General features: G+C 50.3%; 1 protein-coding gene and 1 pseudogene across 2 annotated transcripts in view; both read left to right on the top strand.

The window, feature by feature from the left end:
• Window positions 1–17,813, top strand: part of NKAIN1 (sodium/potassium transporting ATPase interacting 1) — a 67,728-nt gene that overhangs the window by 42,115 nt on the left and 7,800 nt on the right. Inside the window, exon 2 of one of the 2 annotated variants that reach the window (XM_039474104.2) lies at window positions 16,912–17,049. The exons of the other annotated variant lie outside the window; for it this stretch is intronic. Within the exon in view, the coding sequence (XP_039330038.1) occupies window positions 16,912–17,049 (138 nt within the window). The remainder of the gene's footprint in view (window positions 1–16,911; window positions 17,050–17,813) is intronic. 2 annotated transcript variants of the gene reach the window in all.
• Window positions 13,148–14,386, top strand: LOC120366022 (large ribosomal subunit protein uL23 pseudogene; annotated as a pseudogene).

The raw sequence follows: 17,813 nt of genomic DNA, 5'->3' as shown, positions 1-17,813 counted from the left end.
GGTAGGATTAAGAGATATGACAGGAGCATGAGGTTTATAGACAGTGAGCGCTCTGTGAGGTATCCTAAGATAGACCCCTTGAGGGAGGTTCCTGATCTCCTGGGAGGTTTGTTTTGTTTTGTTTCCTAAGGGGACAGGTGTTACCGGTGTCTGCACTGAGGAGGGCAAGGGTGGGACTCTCATCCCCAGGGGGCAGGAACTGGGTGCGCTGTATTCACCCCTATGTTCTCGGGATTTAGCATGCAAGAGACACGCAAGGAATGTCTGCAGGACGAATACATGTTAGGTACTCAGAATAGTGTCTAGATCAAATAGGAGATTAATAAATGTGGCTGGGCGCAGTGGCTCACTCCTGTAATCCCAACACCTTGAGAGGCCAAGGCAAAGAAGGATCACTTGAGCTCAGGAGTTCCAGACCAGCCTGCAATATAGTGAGATCCTCGTCTCTACAAAAGAGTTTTTAAAATAGCCAAGTGTGGGTGGCAAGTGCCTGTAGTCCCAACTACTCAAGAGGCTGAGGCTATAGTGAGCCCTGATCACCCCACTGCACTTCGGCCTGAACAACAGTGAGAACTTGTTTCAAAAAGAGAGAGAGAGAGAGAGAGAGAGAGAGAGAGAGGAGACTTCTCTGGTGGTCCAACTTTGTTGTAAGAAATTCCAGAATTATAGAAGTGCATATAGTTAGGCTGGCCATGGTGGCTCACGCCTGTAATCCCAGCACTTTGGGAGGCTGAGGCGGGCAGATCACCTGAGGTCATGAGTTCAAGACCAGCCTGGCCAACATGGTGAAACCCCGTCTCTACTAAAATATAAAAGAATTAGCTAGGCATGATGGCAGGTACCTGTAATCCCAGCTACTCGGGAGGCTGAGACCAGAGAATTGCTTGAATCCGAGAAACGGTGGTTGCAGGGAGCCGAGATCCTGCCACTGCACTCCAGCCTGGGCGGCTGAGTTAGACTCCATGTCAAAAAAAAAAAAAAAAAAAAAAAAAAAAAAAAAAAAATGCATATAGTTAAAATTCAGTCTCCCCATCTCCCCACACCGTAGAGATAACATCTCATAACTGTTTATGGTGTCTCTCCCAGGCTCTTGGTTCTGTATTTACAGTCACACGCGTTTGGTGCCTTTTGGGGAAGGTGTTTACATGAATGGAATCATGTTGCTCTGCAGCTTGCTTTTTTCACCTAACAGTGATGGCCTTGGCCATTTCCCAGTGGGATCCGGACTGGGATAGGGAGGCAGAAAGGCTGCAGAAGCCCTGAAAGAAACAGAGGGGAGACGTGTGTGTGTGTGTGTGTGTGTGTGTGTGTTGGGGGGCCCAGGAAGGCATCTTCACAGGTCCCTATGCACCAGGTGTGGTGGCTCATGACTGTAACCCCAACACTTTGGGAGGCCAAGGTGGGTGGACCACTTGAGGTCAGGAGTTTGAGACCAGCCTGGCCAACATGGTGAAACCTCATCTCTACTAAAAGTATAAAAATTAGCCAGGCTTAGTGGCGGGCATCTGTAATCCCAGCTACTTGGGAAGCTGAGGTGGGAGAATCACTAGGGATGGGAATCTGGCGGAGAAACCCCCATCATCAGCTCACCAGCTCCCAGAGGACAGTGGTCTCTGTCTCCAGACTTGAGCTCTCTGGGGCAGGACGCCATCTTGTCCACTGCCGTATGCCCAGGGCCCAGCACATAGTAGGTGCTCAAGAAATATTTGTTCAATGAATTGAGTCCCTATCCCTACTAGGTCCATCTTCTTTGGCAGGGTCAAAGACCACTTGGTCTCTCTGACCATTCCTTTTAATCTCATGTTGAGTTGAATCTCATTTCAACTCATGCTCAAATGGCATTGACCTCAGATGGACCCCTGGAGACAGGGAGATGGGGGCAGAGCTCGGAGAGAGAGAGAAGACCCTCCCCTCAGGCAGATCACTGCCCGCTCTGCTGTCGGTTTGCTAACCTCCCTAATGAGGGGGTTGGGCCAGCGGATCTCAGGGGTCCTTCCAGCTCTGTCATCTGCGGCTTTTGTCCCACTCCCTCATTTCACGGATGAGGGGTTGAGTCGAGTTTAATTTTGTCAGCTGCCTCAGAAATCCACTGGGAAAAGGGGGGCCTGAGGTTGGGGATGCAACAAAAGCTGTTGTCAGCTACCGAGCACCCTGTGTGCCCGATACCCGGCTGGCTGCGGGCTTTACGTTCACCGTCTGAATCCTCAGGACATTTAACTAATGAGAAAACTGAGGCTCAGAGAGGGGGAATAACTTGCCCAAGGTCACCCAGTGAGTCAGGGAGAACTGGGGCTGGAACTCAGGTCTCCCTGTCCTTAAATGGAGAGCTCGTCCCTCAGTGAACCGAAGTCACTAAGAGAGACAGAACCAGGCTGGACCAGAGCTTTCTGCAGAAACTTCAACAGCTCTTTCTCCTCTTTCCCCAGACAGGCTGACTTCGGTATCTAAGGCCTATGTCAACATGGCTGGAATTTTGGCCAGGAAAGTAGTTGACTTGCAGAACTGGCTGGCAAGGGTTGGGCACAAGAGACTTCTGATGAGTTCCATGGCCCTGAGCTTGGCCCCTACCCTGCCTTCTCCCTCAGCCAGCTTCCTGGGGCTAGGGTGGACCCATCTGCATTATTCAGCCCTTGTCCCCCACCCCCTACCTCGTGTTGGGCTCCTGGGGTTGGCGTCTAGACAGACAAGAGCATCCTACTGAGAACAGAGGCAGCCCTGACTCGGGGCTGAAGGTTCCCATGGCAACGGCATCCCCCTACAGCTGGCAGCTACCTGATAAATAAATAATTAGGGGTGGGGGGGAGCGAAGGGCAGGGGAGAGGGGCAGCAGGGAGCCTCAAGGAGGCCCCATTCTGGAGAGCAGAGGTTCCATTTAGGCTTGAAGTAAGCTGGAGGGCAGGGGGGTTGGCATTGCCAGGTAAGAGAAGGTGGATGGGAAAACGTGGCGAAATATGAGAGATTTGCAAGATCTGAGAGCCCTGGCTTAGGGACAGGCTGTCGGGGGAGGGGATGTGGAATGAGTAGGGAGCATAAGGGAGACTGAAACCTTTAGGTTCCTAACTCAAGCAACTAGACACATTATGGGGCCCAAAACACTGGAAATGGACCAGGTTTGGGCTTATGGAGTTCACAGTGAGCCGCTCTGTGAGTCATCGGTTAGAATGCAGCTGAGGGCTGCACGCGAGCAGGTAGTCACTGAAGCTTGGGTGGGCATGCATTTCCCGGGACAAGTGTGGCATGAAGAGGGCCTGGGATGTGGCCCTGGGGCACGCTAATAGTCAGGGGCCTGACTGCTCTAGAACCGGGTAGTAGCCGAGGAAGGTAGCAAATTTGGCTTTAGCACCTGGAGTGTGCCAAGCACCGCTCTCACCACTGAAAATACGGCAGTGAACCACACACGCAGAAATTCCTGCCCTCGCAGAGCTTGCCATTCACTGCAGGAGGCACGCTGTCACTAAGGAGTAGATAGTGTGTTTGCCAGTGATAAGCACGGGCTGGCTCAATGGCACATGCCTGTAGTCCCAGCTATTCAGGAGGCTGAGGTGGGAGGATGGCTTGAGCCCAGGAGTTCGAGCCTGCAGTGAGCCGGAATCAAACCTCTGCACTCCAGCTGGGTGATGAAGGGAGAATCCCATCTCAAAAAAATAAAAATAAAAAGTAAAATACCACCGGGTGCGATGTCTTATGCCTGTAATCCCAACACTTTGAGAGGCCAAGGTGGACAGATCACTTGAGGTTAGGATTTCTAGACCAGCCTGGCCAACATGGTGAAACCCCATCTCTACTAAAAGTCTAAAAATTAGCCAGGAAAAAAAAAAAAAAAAAAAAAAAAGGCCGGGCGCGGTGGCTCACGCCTGTAATCCCAGCACTTTGGGAGGCCAAGACGGGTGGATCACGAGGTCAAGAGATCTAGACCATACTGGTCAACATGGTGAAACCCCATCTCTACTAAAAATACAAAAATTAGCTGGGCATGGTGGTGCATGCCTGTAGTCCCAGCTACTCAGGAGGCTGAGGCAGGAGAATTGCTTGAACCCAGGAGGTAGAGGTAGCGGTGAGCTGAGATCGCGCCATTGCACTCCAGCCTGGGTAACAAGATCGAAACTGCGTCTCAAAAAAAAAAAAAAAAAAATTAGCCAGGCTTGGTGGCGGCACCTGTAATCCCAGCTACTCAGGAGGCTGAGGCAGGGGAATCACTTGAACCCAAGAGGTGGACATTGCAGTAAGCTGAGATTGCACCACTGCACTCCAGCCTGGGCCACAGAGTGAGACTACATTTCAGAAAGAAAAAGAAAAAAATAGGCCGGGCGCGGTGGCTCAAGCCTGTAATCCCAGCACTTTGGGAGGCCAAGGCGGGTGGATCACGAGGTCAAGAGATCGAGACCATCCTGGTCAACATGGTGAAACCCCGTCTCTACTCAAAATACAAAAAATTAGCTGGGCATGGTGGCGCGTGCCTGTAATCCCAGCTACTCAGGAGGCTGAGGCAGGAGAATTGCCTGAACCCAGGAGGCGGAGGTTGCGGTGAGCCGAGATCGTGCCATTGCACTCCAGCCTGGGTAACAAGAGCGAAACTCCGTCTCAAAAAAAAAAAAAAAAAAAAAAAGTAAAAAAAAAAATCATAAGCACTGTGGAAAAAATAAAGGACGGAGGGAAGTAGGGAGTTTTGTAGAAAATATAATTTTATTAGACAGAGTCTTGCTCTGTTGCTCAGGCTGGAGTGCAGTGGCGCGATCTCAGATCCGTACAACCTCCACCTCCTGGGTTCAAGCGATTCTCCTGCCTCAGCCTCCCAAGTAGCTGAGACTACAGGTGACTGGCACCATACCCGGCTAATTTTTGTATTTTTAGTAGAGGTGGAGTTTCACCATGTTGGCCAGGCTGGTCTCAAACTCCTGACCTCAAATGATCCACCCACCTCAGCCTTCCAAAGTGCTGGGATTACAGGCATGAGCCACTGTACCCGGCCTATTACTATTTTTTACTGAGATGGGATCTTGCTATGTTGTCCAGGCTAGTCTTCAACTCCTGGGCTCAAGTAATGCCCCCACCTTGGCCTCCTAAAGTGCTAAGATTACAGGCATGACAGCCATCAAAAACGATGAGTTCGTGTCCTTTGTAGGGACATGGATGAACCTGGAAACCATCATTCTCAGCAAACTGACACAAGAGCACAAAATCAAACACCGCATGTTCTCACTCATAGGCAGGTGTTGAACAATGAGAACACATGGACACAGGGAGGGGAGCACTACACACTGGGGTCTGTTGGGGGGAAATAGGGGAGGGACAGCGGGGGGTGAGGAGGTGGGGAGAGATAGCATGGGGAGAAATGTCAGATATAGGTGATGGGGAGGAAGGCAGCAAATCACACTGCCATGTTCTTCACGTGTGCCCCAAAACCTAAAATGCAATTAAAAAAAAAAAAAAGATTACAGGCATGAGCCACCGAAGTCAGCCAAATGGTTGTCGTAAACCACTAAATTTTGGAGTAATTTTCTCAGTATCAAGAGCTAACTATACCTACAGGAATCAGTCAAGAACCCGTTCTTGGTAGCCCCCTGGTTCAACCTTTATGCTGATATACTTAGGAATAAAGGTGCCAAGATACCTATTGTGTTTGACAGTCCAATCTCCCTTCTTTTTGTGACAGAATCCATCTCTGTCTTTTAAAAAAGTTTTTGTGGCCAGGCGTGGTGGCTCATGCCTGTAATCCCAGCACTTTGGGAGGCTGAGGTGAGTAGATCACGAGGTCAGGAGGCCGAGACCAGCCTAGCTAACACATTGAAACATGACTCAGTCTCAAAAAAAATTTTTTTTTTGTTCGTATTTTTTTCTTTCTTTTTTTTTTTTTTGAGACGGAGTTTCGCCCTTGTTACCCAGGCTGGAGTGCAATGGCGCGATCTCGGCTCACCGCAACCTCCGCCTCCTGGGCTCAGGCAATTCTCCTGCCTCAGCCTCCTGAGTAGCTGGGATTACAGGCACGCGCCACCATGCCCAGCTAGTTTTTTTGTATTTTTTTTTTTTTTTTTTTTTTTTTTTTGAGATGGAGTTTCGCTCTTGTTACCCAGGCTGGAGTGCAATGGCGCGATCTCGGCTCACCGCAACCTCCACCTCCTGGGTTCAGGCAATTCTCCTGCCTCAGCCTCCCGAGTAGCTGGGATTACAGGCACGCGCCACCACGCCCAACTAATTTTTTGTATTTTTAGTAGAGACGGGGTTTCACCATGTTGACCAGGATGGTCTCGATCTCTTGACCTTGTGATCCACCCGCCTCGGCCTCCCAAAGTGCTGGGATTACAGGCGTGAGCCACCGCGCCCGGCGTTTTTTTGTATTTTTAGTAGAGACGAGGTTTCACCATGTTGACCAGGATGGTCTCGATCTCTCGAACTCATGATCCACCCGCCTCGGCCTCCCAAAGTGCTGGGATTACAGGCTTGAGCCACCGTGCCCGGCCTTTTGTTCGTATTTTTGAGATAAGAGTCTCACTCTGTTGCCCAGGCTGGAGTGCAGTGGTGTGATCACAGCTTACTGCAGTCTTGACCTCCTGGGCTCAAGTGATCCTCCTGCCTCAGCCTCTTGAGTAGCTGTGACTACAGATACATGCCTCCAAGCCCAGCTAATTTTTGTATTTTAAAATTTTTTGTAGGCCGGGCATGGTGGCTCAAGCCTGTAATCCCAGCACTTTGGGAGGCCGAGGCGGGTGGATCACGAGGTCGAGAGATCGAGACCATCCTGGTCAACATGGTGAAACCCCGTCTCTACTAAAAATACAAAAAAATTAGCTGGGCATGGTGGCGCGTGCCTGTAATCCCAGCTACTCAGGAGGCTGAGGCAGGAGAATTGCTTGAACCCAGGAGGCGGAAGTTGCGGTGAGCCGAGATCGCGCCATTGCACTCCAGCCTGGGTAACAAGAGCGAAACTCCGTCTCAAAAAAAAAAAAAAAAAAAAAAAAAATTTTTGTAGAGACAAGGTCTCACTATATTGCCCAGATGGTCTTGAACTCTTGGGCTCAAGCCATCCCCTCCCTTGGCCTCCCAAAGTGTTAGGATTACAGGTATGAGCCACCATGCCTTGTTCTTTTTTTTTTTTTTTTTTTTTTTTTTAATTTCTTCGAGTGAGGGTCTCATCTCACCTATATTGCCCAGGATGGACTTGAATTCTTAAGCTCAAGGGATCCTCCCATGTCAGTCTCCCGAGTAGCTGGGATTCAGGTGCATGCCACCATGCCTGGCTAATTTTGCTTTATTATTATTATCATTTCAAACAGAGTCTCACTCCATCGCCAGGCTGGAGTACAGTGGCACAATCTCAGCTCACTGCAACCTCTGCCTTCCTGGTTCAAGCAATTCTCCTGCCTCAGTCTCCCGATAACTTGAATTACAGGCATGCACCACCACACCTGGCTATTTACTTATTTATTTTTGAGACGGAGTTTCACTCTTGTTGCCCAGGCTGGAGTGCAATGGAGCAATCTCGGCTCACTGTAACATCTGCCTCCTGGGTTCAAGCTGGGATTACAGGCAGGTGTTGCACATGCCCAACTAATTTTGTATTTTTAGTAGAGATGGGGTTTCTCCATGTTGGTCAGGCTGGTCTCGAATTCCTGACCTCGGATGACCTGCCCACCACCTCCTCCCAAGGTGCTGGGATTACAGGCGTGAGCCACCGCGCCCGGCCAAATTTTGCTTTAAAGAACCACCTCCTACCACTCTGTCCACATGGCTTGAGTGGGGCTGACTCATTTCTAGTTTCTGGGGTGGACAGGTAAGCCAGGTCTAGCCAAATAGTCAAAGACAATGATGAATTTAGGGCTAGGCGCTCACCCCGTGATCTGCCCCTGAGAATCACCCCAGATATTTGCTGGAATAACCGTGACAGAGCTGCTCTCCTGCCAGGATGCCTGAATGGGTGTGGTGTGAGCTTGGAGCTGTTGGTGGCTGCCTTGGCCACCTCAGGTGATGGCCTGCCTGAGGAGGAAGCATAGCTAAGGAGCAGAGGGACAGTGTGTGTGGGAGGAAGACCAAGCGTGTGCCATCTTTCAGGTCTCTGGATCTAGCAGTGCCTAAAACTCATTCTCCCTTTGTCCTGCCAATTTTTGTCATTTGCAAGAAAGAGTTCTAACTACAACAGAAGAGGAGAGAAGAGGGTCTGGTTGGGGAGAGGGAGGGAAGATTCAGATAAAGTGAGAAGCTATCAGAAGCCTTTTTCCAGGCAGGGAGGCAGGAGGAGGTGGAGCTGATGCCACCACACAGATGGCAAGGCTTGGGCAGAGACCAAGGAAGCTGCAGGCTTGGGCAAGGTGGTGAGGAAGCCTGGTGGTGCCAGGCCAACTGTGGCATTTACCCACCTGGCATCAGCCTGCCTCTTGTTGGTGACTCCTCTCCCAGGGATCTGCAGATTGTAAAGCTCATCTCTGCATACTCCTTGGCAGAAAGGTAGAGCTGGAATCATTATTTCATTTTGAGGAAAGAACATGAGGCTCAGAGAGGGGAAGTGACTTCTCCAAGGTCACACAGCAGGTTGGTGGCAGAATAGGCCTTTCTCAGCCACCTGTCCCATCTTGGCACCACCTTTCTCATCTTGGCACTGGTAGGGGAGTCAAGAGGTGTAAATTCTCTCCTCTTCGGTTGTAGTTAGTCAAGAGGTGGGAAGTTCTGCCTCCGACTCCTGGGTGACTTTGGGCAGCCCACTTTCCCAGCTGGGTTTGGGGCTCCTCTTCCAGGCATGGAACTCGTTGGACAAGGTAGTCTCCAAGGGCCCTTCCAGCCTTGACTTCCATGGTCTGCTGACCTTGGGGGAGAAGCTCCACTGTACTCCAGCCTGAGTGCCACAGCGAGACTCGGTCTCAAAAAAAAAAAAAAAAAAAAAAAATCCACCTAAGAGATGATACCATCTCCACTCCCTGGCGCCTGCTCAAAACCCCTCTGGTCTCTGTGACCTTATTAATAGAGAACAGAGATAGTTTTTTGTTTGTTTGTTTTGCTTTTTGTTGTTTTGTTTTATTTTAAAGCTGCAGCAGATCTGTAGTCACTCAAACTCAGGTTCAAATTCCAGCTCTACTGTATGACTTAGGGCAAGTCACTTTCCCTCTCTGAATCTGTTTCTTCAACTATTAACAGACAAGATAATTCTTCTCTTGAGAAGTTGTTGTGGGGATATGGAGATATCACAGAAACTAACAGACAATTAGAGTTGATAAACAGTGGCTAGTTAATAGAAGGCTTAACTATCTAAGCTTCTTAGTTTGGCACTGAGGGCCTCTAGGATCTGGTTCAATCCTGAATAGCCTGTTAGCTCCTGCCTCCAAGAGGCTATAACAAGAGCTGAAGTCCCACCTTCATTTGCCTTTGCCTTATTTTCTATGTTTTTTGAGATGGAATTTTGCTCTTGTTGTCCAGGCTGGAGTGCAGTGGTGCGATCTCAGCTCATTGCAACCTCCGCTTCCTGGGTTCAAGCAATTCTCCTGCCTCAGCCTCCCAAGTAGCTGGGATTACAGGCATGTGCCACCACGCCTGGCTAATAGCGTATCTTTAGTAGAGATGGTGTTTCACCATATTGGCCAGGCTGGTCTGGAACTCCTGACCTCATGATCAGCCCACCTTGGCCTCCCAGAGTGCTGGGATTACAGGGGTGAGCCACCTCACTCAGCCTATATTTTATTGTATTTTATTTATTTATTTTTTAGGTGGAGTTTTGCTCTTGTTGCCCAGGCTGGAGTGCATTGGCACAATTTCAGCTCACTGCAATCTCCACCTCTGAGTTCAAGCAATTCTCCTGCCTCAGCCTCCTGAGTAGCTGGGATTACAGACATGCACCACCACACCTGGCTAATTTTGTATTTTTAGTAGAGACTGTGTTTCACCATATAGGCCAGGCTGGTCTTGAACTCCTGACCTCATGATCCACCCACCTTGGCCTCCCAAAGTGCTGGGATTATAGGTGTGAGCCACTGAGCCCGGCCTATTTTTTATTTGACATTTGGAGAAAGTCTTGCACTTTTGCCCAGGTTGGGGCGCAATGTGGTGATCACAGGTCACTGTAACCTCAAATTCCTAGGTTCAGGGCATCTTCCTGCCTCACCCTCCTTAGCAGCTGGGACTACAGGCATGTGCCACTGCACCTGGGTAATTTTTAAATTGTTTGTAGACATTGGGTCTCACTATGTGGCCTGGGGTAGTCTTGAACTCCTGGCCTCAGGTGATCTTCCTGCCTTGGCTGCTTAAAATGCTGGGATTACAGACATGAGCCACTGCACCAGGCCTCCCTTTGCCTTTATCCAAGTCTTCCTTAGTCTTCACAGTGCAGCTCAGTTCCCTGCTTTGGTAGGAAGGCCTGCTTGTCTGGCTCACAGGGACTGCTCTCTTCACTTGACATGGAGCTGGGGCTATTCTTACCACTCTCAACACGGCCCTGGCCTTCCTTCATCCTCACGCTCAACAATCATTCACTCATTTATCTACAGCCAGCCAGACCCGTTTATTCATCCGTCCGACATCTGACAGGTCCTCACCCAGCCAGGGTTCATCACTTATTTATTCACAGAACGTTTAGTCTATGTCAGGCTCTGTGCTAGCTCTGGGATGTAGAAGGAAGGAAGCTGTGGCCCCCGCCCTTTGGGAACTCAGTACCCCCTTAGTAGAGGAGGGGGACAGGAAATCAGACAGTACAACCCGGGGTAGTCAGAGCTATGACCCAGGCCTGCAGAAAGCCACCTCCGATGGTGAGTGCAGATTTAAATATATCTTTTTTTTTTTTTGAGACAGTCTCACTCTGTCTCCCAGGCTGGCTTGCAGTGGCACACTGTTCATTGCAGCCTCAATCTCCCTAGGCTCAGGTGATCTTCCTGCCTCAGCCTCCTGAGTAGCTGGGACTACAGGCACATGCCACCATGCCCAGTTGATTTGTTTTGTTTTGTTTTGTTTTGTTTTTGTAGAGAACGGGGTCTTTCCTTGTTGCCCAGGCTAGTCTCAATACTCTCCTAGGCTTAAGTGATCCACCTGCCTCGGCCTCCCAAAGTGTTGAGATTACAGGCGTGAGCTACCAAGCCTGGCCCAAATATATATTTAATTAATTAATTTGTTTGTTATTTGTTTTTGAGACAAGTCTTGCTCTGTCACCCAGGCTGGAGTGCAGTGGTGCCATCTCAGCTCACTGCAACCTCCACCTCCCAGGATCAAGTGATTCTCCTGCCTCACCTCACCAAGTAACTGCGATAAGGCGCATACCACCATGCCCTGCTAATTTTTGTATTTTTAGTAGAGATGGGGTTTCACCATGTTGGTCAGGCTAATCTTGAACTCCTCACCTTGTGATCTGTCCGCCTCAGCTTCCCAAAGTGCTGGGATTACAGGCGTGAGCCACCACATCCAGCCCAAAATATATTTATTATATATATATATATATATATATTTTTTTTTTTTTAGACGGAGTTTCGCTCTTGTTACCCAGGCTGGAGTGCAATGGCGCCATCTCGGCTCACCGCAACCTCCGCCTCCTGGGTTCAGGCAATTCTCCTGCCTCAGCCTCCTGAGTAGCTGGGATTACAGGCACGTGCCACCATGCCCAGCTAATTTTTTGTATTTTTAGTAGAGACGGGGTTTCACCATGTTGGCCAGGATGGTCTCGATCTCTTGACCTCGTGATCCACCCGCCTCGGCCTCCCAAAGTGCTGGGATTACAGGCTTGAGCCACCGCGCTCGGCCCCCCATTTTTTTTTAACAAAAAATTAGCTGGGTGTGGTGATGGGCACCTGTAATCCCAGCTATCTGGGAGGCTGAGGCAGGAGAATCACTTGAACCCAGGAGGTGGAGGTTGCAGTGAGCTGAGATTGCGCCACTGCACTCCAGCCTGGGTGACAGTGCGAGAATCCATCTCAAAAAATAAAAAAATAAAAAACGAAAGAAAACCATGTCAAATATTCCAGGACTTGTGTAGCAGTTACATGCAACTAATTAACAATAATAAGAGGAATATCTTTCCCACCTTGTTGCATTAGCTCCGAAACACTAATCTGAGGGCTGCGGTGACTGTAAATCATAACCCGCCTTGCTGTGTCTTTGTTACTTAAAAGGGAGGAACTGTGCAGAGGCAACAGCAATCTACTCCTTTGCAAAAACTGCAAATGCACGTGCGCTGAGGGAAAAATTCACTTTGGGGATATTTTTACCTGGTCAGCTGCAAGCCAAGCCAAGATAGCTTCTTGAATCCCTCTCCTAAGTGGGCTGGGATGAAAGTTCCTGGGGGCAGTAGATACAGGCTTCTCCCTGATCTCCTGCCAGGGGAAGGCTGGCCACCACCCTGCCCAGTTGCTTTTTCTGAAATAACAGATCTCATCCCAGCCACAAAGAATGAGTTCCCTGACTGTAGTCCCAGAGTGACAGATGAGAACAAGTCACCCAGGCCTCACATCCCTGCCTTCACTGCCATTGATCACAGAGGAAGCCCCACATTCCTGCCTGTCAGTCCTCTCTGCCTTTGATCTCTGCTCTCCCCTGACCCAGTTCGCTCGCTTCCTTCCTTCCTTCCTTCCTTCCCTCCTTCCCTACTTCCTTCCTTCCTTCTTTCCTTCCCTTCTCTTTCTTCCTCCCTCCCTCCTTTCCTTCTTTCTTTGTGTGTGTGTGTGTGTGTGTGTGTGTGTGTGTGTGTGTTTTCTTTTGAGGTGGAGTCTTGCTCTGTCACCCAGGCTGAAGTACAGTGGTATGATCTCGGTTCATTGCAACCTCCGCCTCCTGGGTTCAAGTGATTCTTCTGCCTCAGCCTCCCCAGTAGCTGCAATTACAGGGGTCTGCCACCACGCCTGTGTCATTTTTTGTATTTTTTAGGAGAGACAGGGTTTCCCCACGTTGGCTAGACTGGTCTCGAACTCCTGACCTCCACCCACCTCGGCTCCCCAAAGTGCTGGGATGACAGATGTGAGCCTCCCCTCCTCTCCTCTCCTCCCCTCTCCTCCCTTCTCCTCCCTACTTCCCCTCCCCTCCTCTCCTCTCCTGGGATCACTCCACCCTCCCCCAATCCCCACCCTCACTGCCTCTCCTTCCACCCAAGGCCATTCCTACCACCTGCACTCTGTTTTTATTTTTATTTTTTTGAGACAAAGTCTTACTCTGTCGCCCAGGCTGGAGTGCAGTGGCACTGTCTCGGCTCACTGCAGGCTGCGCCTCCTGGGTTCAAGTGATTCTCTTGTCTCAGCCTCCTGAGTAGCTGGGACTACAGGCATGCAGCACCATACCCAGCTGATTTTTATATTTTTAGTAGAGACGAGGTTTCATTCACCATGTTAGCCAGGATGGTCTTGATTTCCTGTCCTCATGATCCGCCCACCTTGGCCTCTCAAAGTGCTGGGATTACTGGCCTGAACCACTGCGCCCGGCCACTCTGTTTTTATTTTTTTATTTTTGAGACAGAGTCTCACTCTGTTGCCCAAGCTGGAGTGCTGCGGCGTGATCTTAGGTCAGCACAACCTCCACCTCCCAGGCTTAAGCAATTCTCCTGCCTCAGCCTCCTGAGTAGCTGGGACTACAGGCATGCACCACCACAGTGGGCTAATTTTTGTATTTTTAGTAGAGTTGGGGTTTCAACACGTTGGCCAGGCTCATCTTGAACTCCTAACCTCAAGTGACCCACCTGCCTTGGCCTTCCAAAGTGTTGGGATTACAGCATGAGCCACTGCTCCTGGCCCTGGCCACCTGCACTCTGGATCCAGCTCTTCCTGTCTTCTCAGAGGAGCTGAATCCGGACCATCCACGGTCCCCTCTTATAAACATAGCTTCTCCCTTTCCCCGGATCCTTCTCACTGGCTCTTAAAAAAGCTCAAAGCCTCTCCCATTTAAAAGAAAGAAAAAGGACCCTTTTCACAAGATGGCGCCGAAAGCGAAGAAGGAAGCTCCTGCCCGTCCTAAAGCCAAAGCCAAAGGAAAGGCTTTAAAAGCCAAGAAGGCAGTGTTGAAAGGTGTCCACAGCCACAAAGAAAAGAAGATCCGCACGTCACCCGCCTTCCGGCGGCCCAAGACACTGCGACTCAGGAGGCAGCCCAAACATCCTCGGAGGAGCGCCCCCAGGAGAAACAAACTGGACCACTTTGCTATCATCAAGTTTCCGCTGACCACTGAGTCCGCCATGAAGAAGATGGAAGACAACAACACACTTGTGTTCACTGCGGATGTTAAAGCCAACGAGCACCAGATCCAACAGGCCGCGAAGAAGCTCTGTGACATTGATGTGGCCAAGGTCAGCACCCTGATTCGGCCTGATGGAGAGAAGAAGGCATATGTTCGACTGGCTCCTGATTACGACGCTTTGAATGTTGCCAACGAAATTGGAATTATCTAAACAGTCCAGCTGGCTAATTCTAAATATATGTATATCTTTTCACCATAAAAAAAAAAAAAAAGAAGCCGGGCGCGGTGGCTCAAGCCTGTAATCCCAGCACTTTGGGAGGCCGAGGCGGGTGGATCACGAGGTTGAGAGATCGAGACCATCCCTGGTCAACATGGTGAAACCCCGTCTCTACTAAAAATACAAAAAAGTAGCTGGGCGTGGTGGCGCGTGCCTGTAATCCCAGCTACTCAGGAGGCTGAGGCAGGAGAATTGCCTGAACCCAGGAGGCGGAGGTTGCGGTGAGCCGAGATCGCGCCATTGCACTCCTGCCTGGGTAACAAGAGCGAAACTCCGTCTCAAAAAAAAAAAAAGAAAGAAAGAAAGAAGAAAAAGTGTCTAGGTATACGCTTGTAATCCCAGCACTTTGTGAGGCACACGTGGGTGGATTGCTTGAGCTCAGGAGTTTGAGACCAGCCTGCGCAATATGGCAAAAGCCCCAACTCTATAAAAAACACGAAAGAAATCAGCCGGGTGTGGTGATGCATGCCTGTGGTCCCAGCTACTTGAGAGGCTGAGGTGGGAAGATTGCTTGAGCCCAGGAGGCTGAGGCTATAGTGAGCCGTCATAGCCCACTGCACTCCAGAAAGAGCAAGAAGACCCTGTCTCAAAAAGAAAAAAAAAAAAAAAAAAGCTCCTGACCATCTTCCAGCTGATCAGCTTTGTTATCTATCTCAACACACTCACATCCAAAACTACATAAAAGGTCTCCACGGCCTTCCCTGCTACTCAGTCTTCTGCCAGTGTGACTTTCTGCTTCACCACTGAAGCAGTTCTTACTGAGGTCACTGGCGACCTCCTTGTCATTAAATTCAGCAGATGAGGCCAAGTGCTGTGGCTCACGCCTATACTCCCAGCACTTTGGGAGTATTTGATCTGGTGCTTGTTGGCTTTAACATCCCCCACCTCAGCCTCCCGAGTAGCTGAGGACTCCGCCCAGGAGGCAGAGGTTGCAGTGAGCCGAGATCACTCCTCTGCACTGCAGCCTGGGTAACAGTGAGACTCTGTTTCAAAATAATAATAATAATAATAATAATAATAATAATAGTAAATACTTAACTTTAAAAATAAACAACCATTTTATTTAGTTCATAATTCTGTGAGTCAGTTAGGTGATTATTCTGGTCTGGGCTGTGTATCTGTGGTCAGCTAGTGACCCGGGGGGGTCTAGCACGGCCTCACTTACATGGCTAATGGCTGATGGGCTGTCAGCTGAGGCGCCTTCTTGCTCCTCCCCATGGCCACTCATCCTCCAGCAGGTCACCTGGGGCTCATTTACAAGGTAGTCTTGTTATAAGTGAAACAAGTGGGCAAGCTCCAGTGCACACCCATTTCTTCTTTTCTTTTCTTTCTTTTTTTTTTTTTTTTTGAGACGGAGTTTCGCTCTCGTTACCCAGGCTGGAGTGCAATGGCGCGATCTCGGCTCACCGCAACCTCCGCCTCCTGGGTTCAGGCAATTCTCCTGCCTCAGCCTCCTGAGTAGCTGGGATTACAGGCACGCGCCACCATGCCCGGCTAATTTTTTGTATTTTTAGTAGAGACGGGGTTTCACCATGTTGACCAGGATGGTCTCGATCTCTCGACCTCGTGATCCACCCGCCTCGGCCTCCCAAAGTGCTGGGATTACAGGCTTGAGCCACCGTGCCCGGCCTTTTTCTTTTCTTTTCTTTGAGACAGAGTCTCACTCTCTTGCCCAGGCTGGAGTGCAGTGGCTCAGTCTTGGCTCACTGTAACCCCTGCCTTCTGGGCTTCAGCGATTCTCTCACTTCTGCTTCCTGAGTAGCTGGGACTACAGGCGTGCACCACCACGCCTGGCAACGTTTTGTATTTTTTTGTCCAGATGGGGTTTTACCATGTTGCCCAGGCTGGACACATGCTTTTTTCAAGCCTTCATTTGCATCGCACTTGCCAAAGTCCCTTTAGGCAAAGCAAGTTGCCTGGCCAGGCACAGCATTCGTGTGGAAGGGCACTGCAGAAGAGCGTGGAAACAGGAAGAGGAGGATTCGAGGCCAGTTGCAATCTATTCCCGCTCCCTCGGGGAAGGGGAGTGAAAAGCATTCCTTCTCTGTAGCCCAGGAATGCCATGGGCCAGGGCAAGCTCCAGATAGGGATCCTTGGAAGAGGTGACTCGGGTTCTAGGACTTCCCTGCCCTCCAGGGCTGTGGCTCGGCCTTTGACCAGGATGCGGTGGCAGTCTGGATTCTGACCACACCATCTTCCCCACGTGGAGGAGGTTCAGGAGGTTGAGCTGCTAGAGGGAAGGGACTCCACGGCAGGGAGGAGGGTGTTCTGAACCTTGGCTCCTGTCACCTTTCAGCCCACCTCAAAGTGATGATCAAGCTTAAGGGTCCACCCCACTCCCACAGGCTTATCCTCACCTCCCAGCATCCCTTTGCTAGTGAAGGACTGAATGGTTCTGAGACTTACACCTCATCACCATGGTAACTGGTGCCACCTGCTCCCCAAGGTCAATCAGGAGTCCCTGTCCTTCCCTTTCAGGGGGTGACAGTGGCCTTAGGCTGTCTCTTCCACAGGTGGCTGCGCTGGAGCGGCAGATCTTTGACTTCCTGGGCTACCAGTGGGCTCCCATCCTAGCCAACTTCCTACACATCATGGCAGTCATCCTGGGCATCTTTGGCACCGTGCAGTACCGCTCCCGGTACCTCATCCTGGTACGGCTCACCTAGCCCCTTCCCAAGCCACCTCCTCTCCTCACCCCTGCCCACTCCACCCCTCCCTGCTCCTCAAAACCAGAAATGTCCCCCAACCCTGGCACACCAGTCTTGGCTCCACCCAAGACAAGATGGGGTAAATGTGCACATCTCAATGCTTCTTTGCTCATAGGAGACAACATGTTTTTTTTTTTCTGAAGAATTTTTTAGGGAAATAATCCAAATATAAACAAAATGGATCATGTAGTGAGTGCCTGGCATGTGCCACGCATGCTGCTAAGTTTCACGTGCTTCATCTTATGTCTACAATAGCCCTGTGAGGTAGATCTTACCAGCTCCATTTTCCAGATGAGGAAACTGAAGTTCAGCAAGGTTGTGAGTCTTCTTAAGGTCACACAGCTAACGGCAGGATTAGAGCGTCAGATCTACAGTGAAGGCCTCTGCCATGGCAACACATGGCCTCAGGAAGCCGAGGGGTGGGCGCAGGGACACAGGAGGGTGGGCTTTATCTTACTGAGATTCTCAGAAAGCTTCAGGAAGGCTTGGCATTTGTCTCTCCTGCCTCATGTACATCAAGGATGTGGCCTGGAGCAGCTAGTGTGGCTTTGAGGTCAGTGCCTCTCTGTGCTCCAGCCCCAGGAGTCTGGGTATCTCTCCTCCTCCCCGACAGCCTCTTCCCAAGTCCTGGTCCCTGATGGTCCCTGTCGAACTCCTGCTTTCAGCTAGATTCACCCATGTTCCCTGCTGTTCCTCAGTGACCTCTT

This window comes from Saimiri boliviensis, chromosome 11 (assembly GCF_048565385.1).
Source record: "Saimiri boliviensis isolate mSaiBol1 chromosome 11, mSaiBol1.pri, whole genome shotgun sequence".
NCBI classification, from domain to species: Eukaryota; Metazoa; Chordata; class Mammalia; order Primates; family Cebidae; genus Saimiri; species Saimiri boliviensis.
The sequence above is the reverse complement of the archived record's forward strand: the minus strand, read 5'-3'. Positions and strand labels throughout refer to the sequence as shown.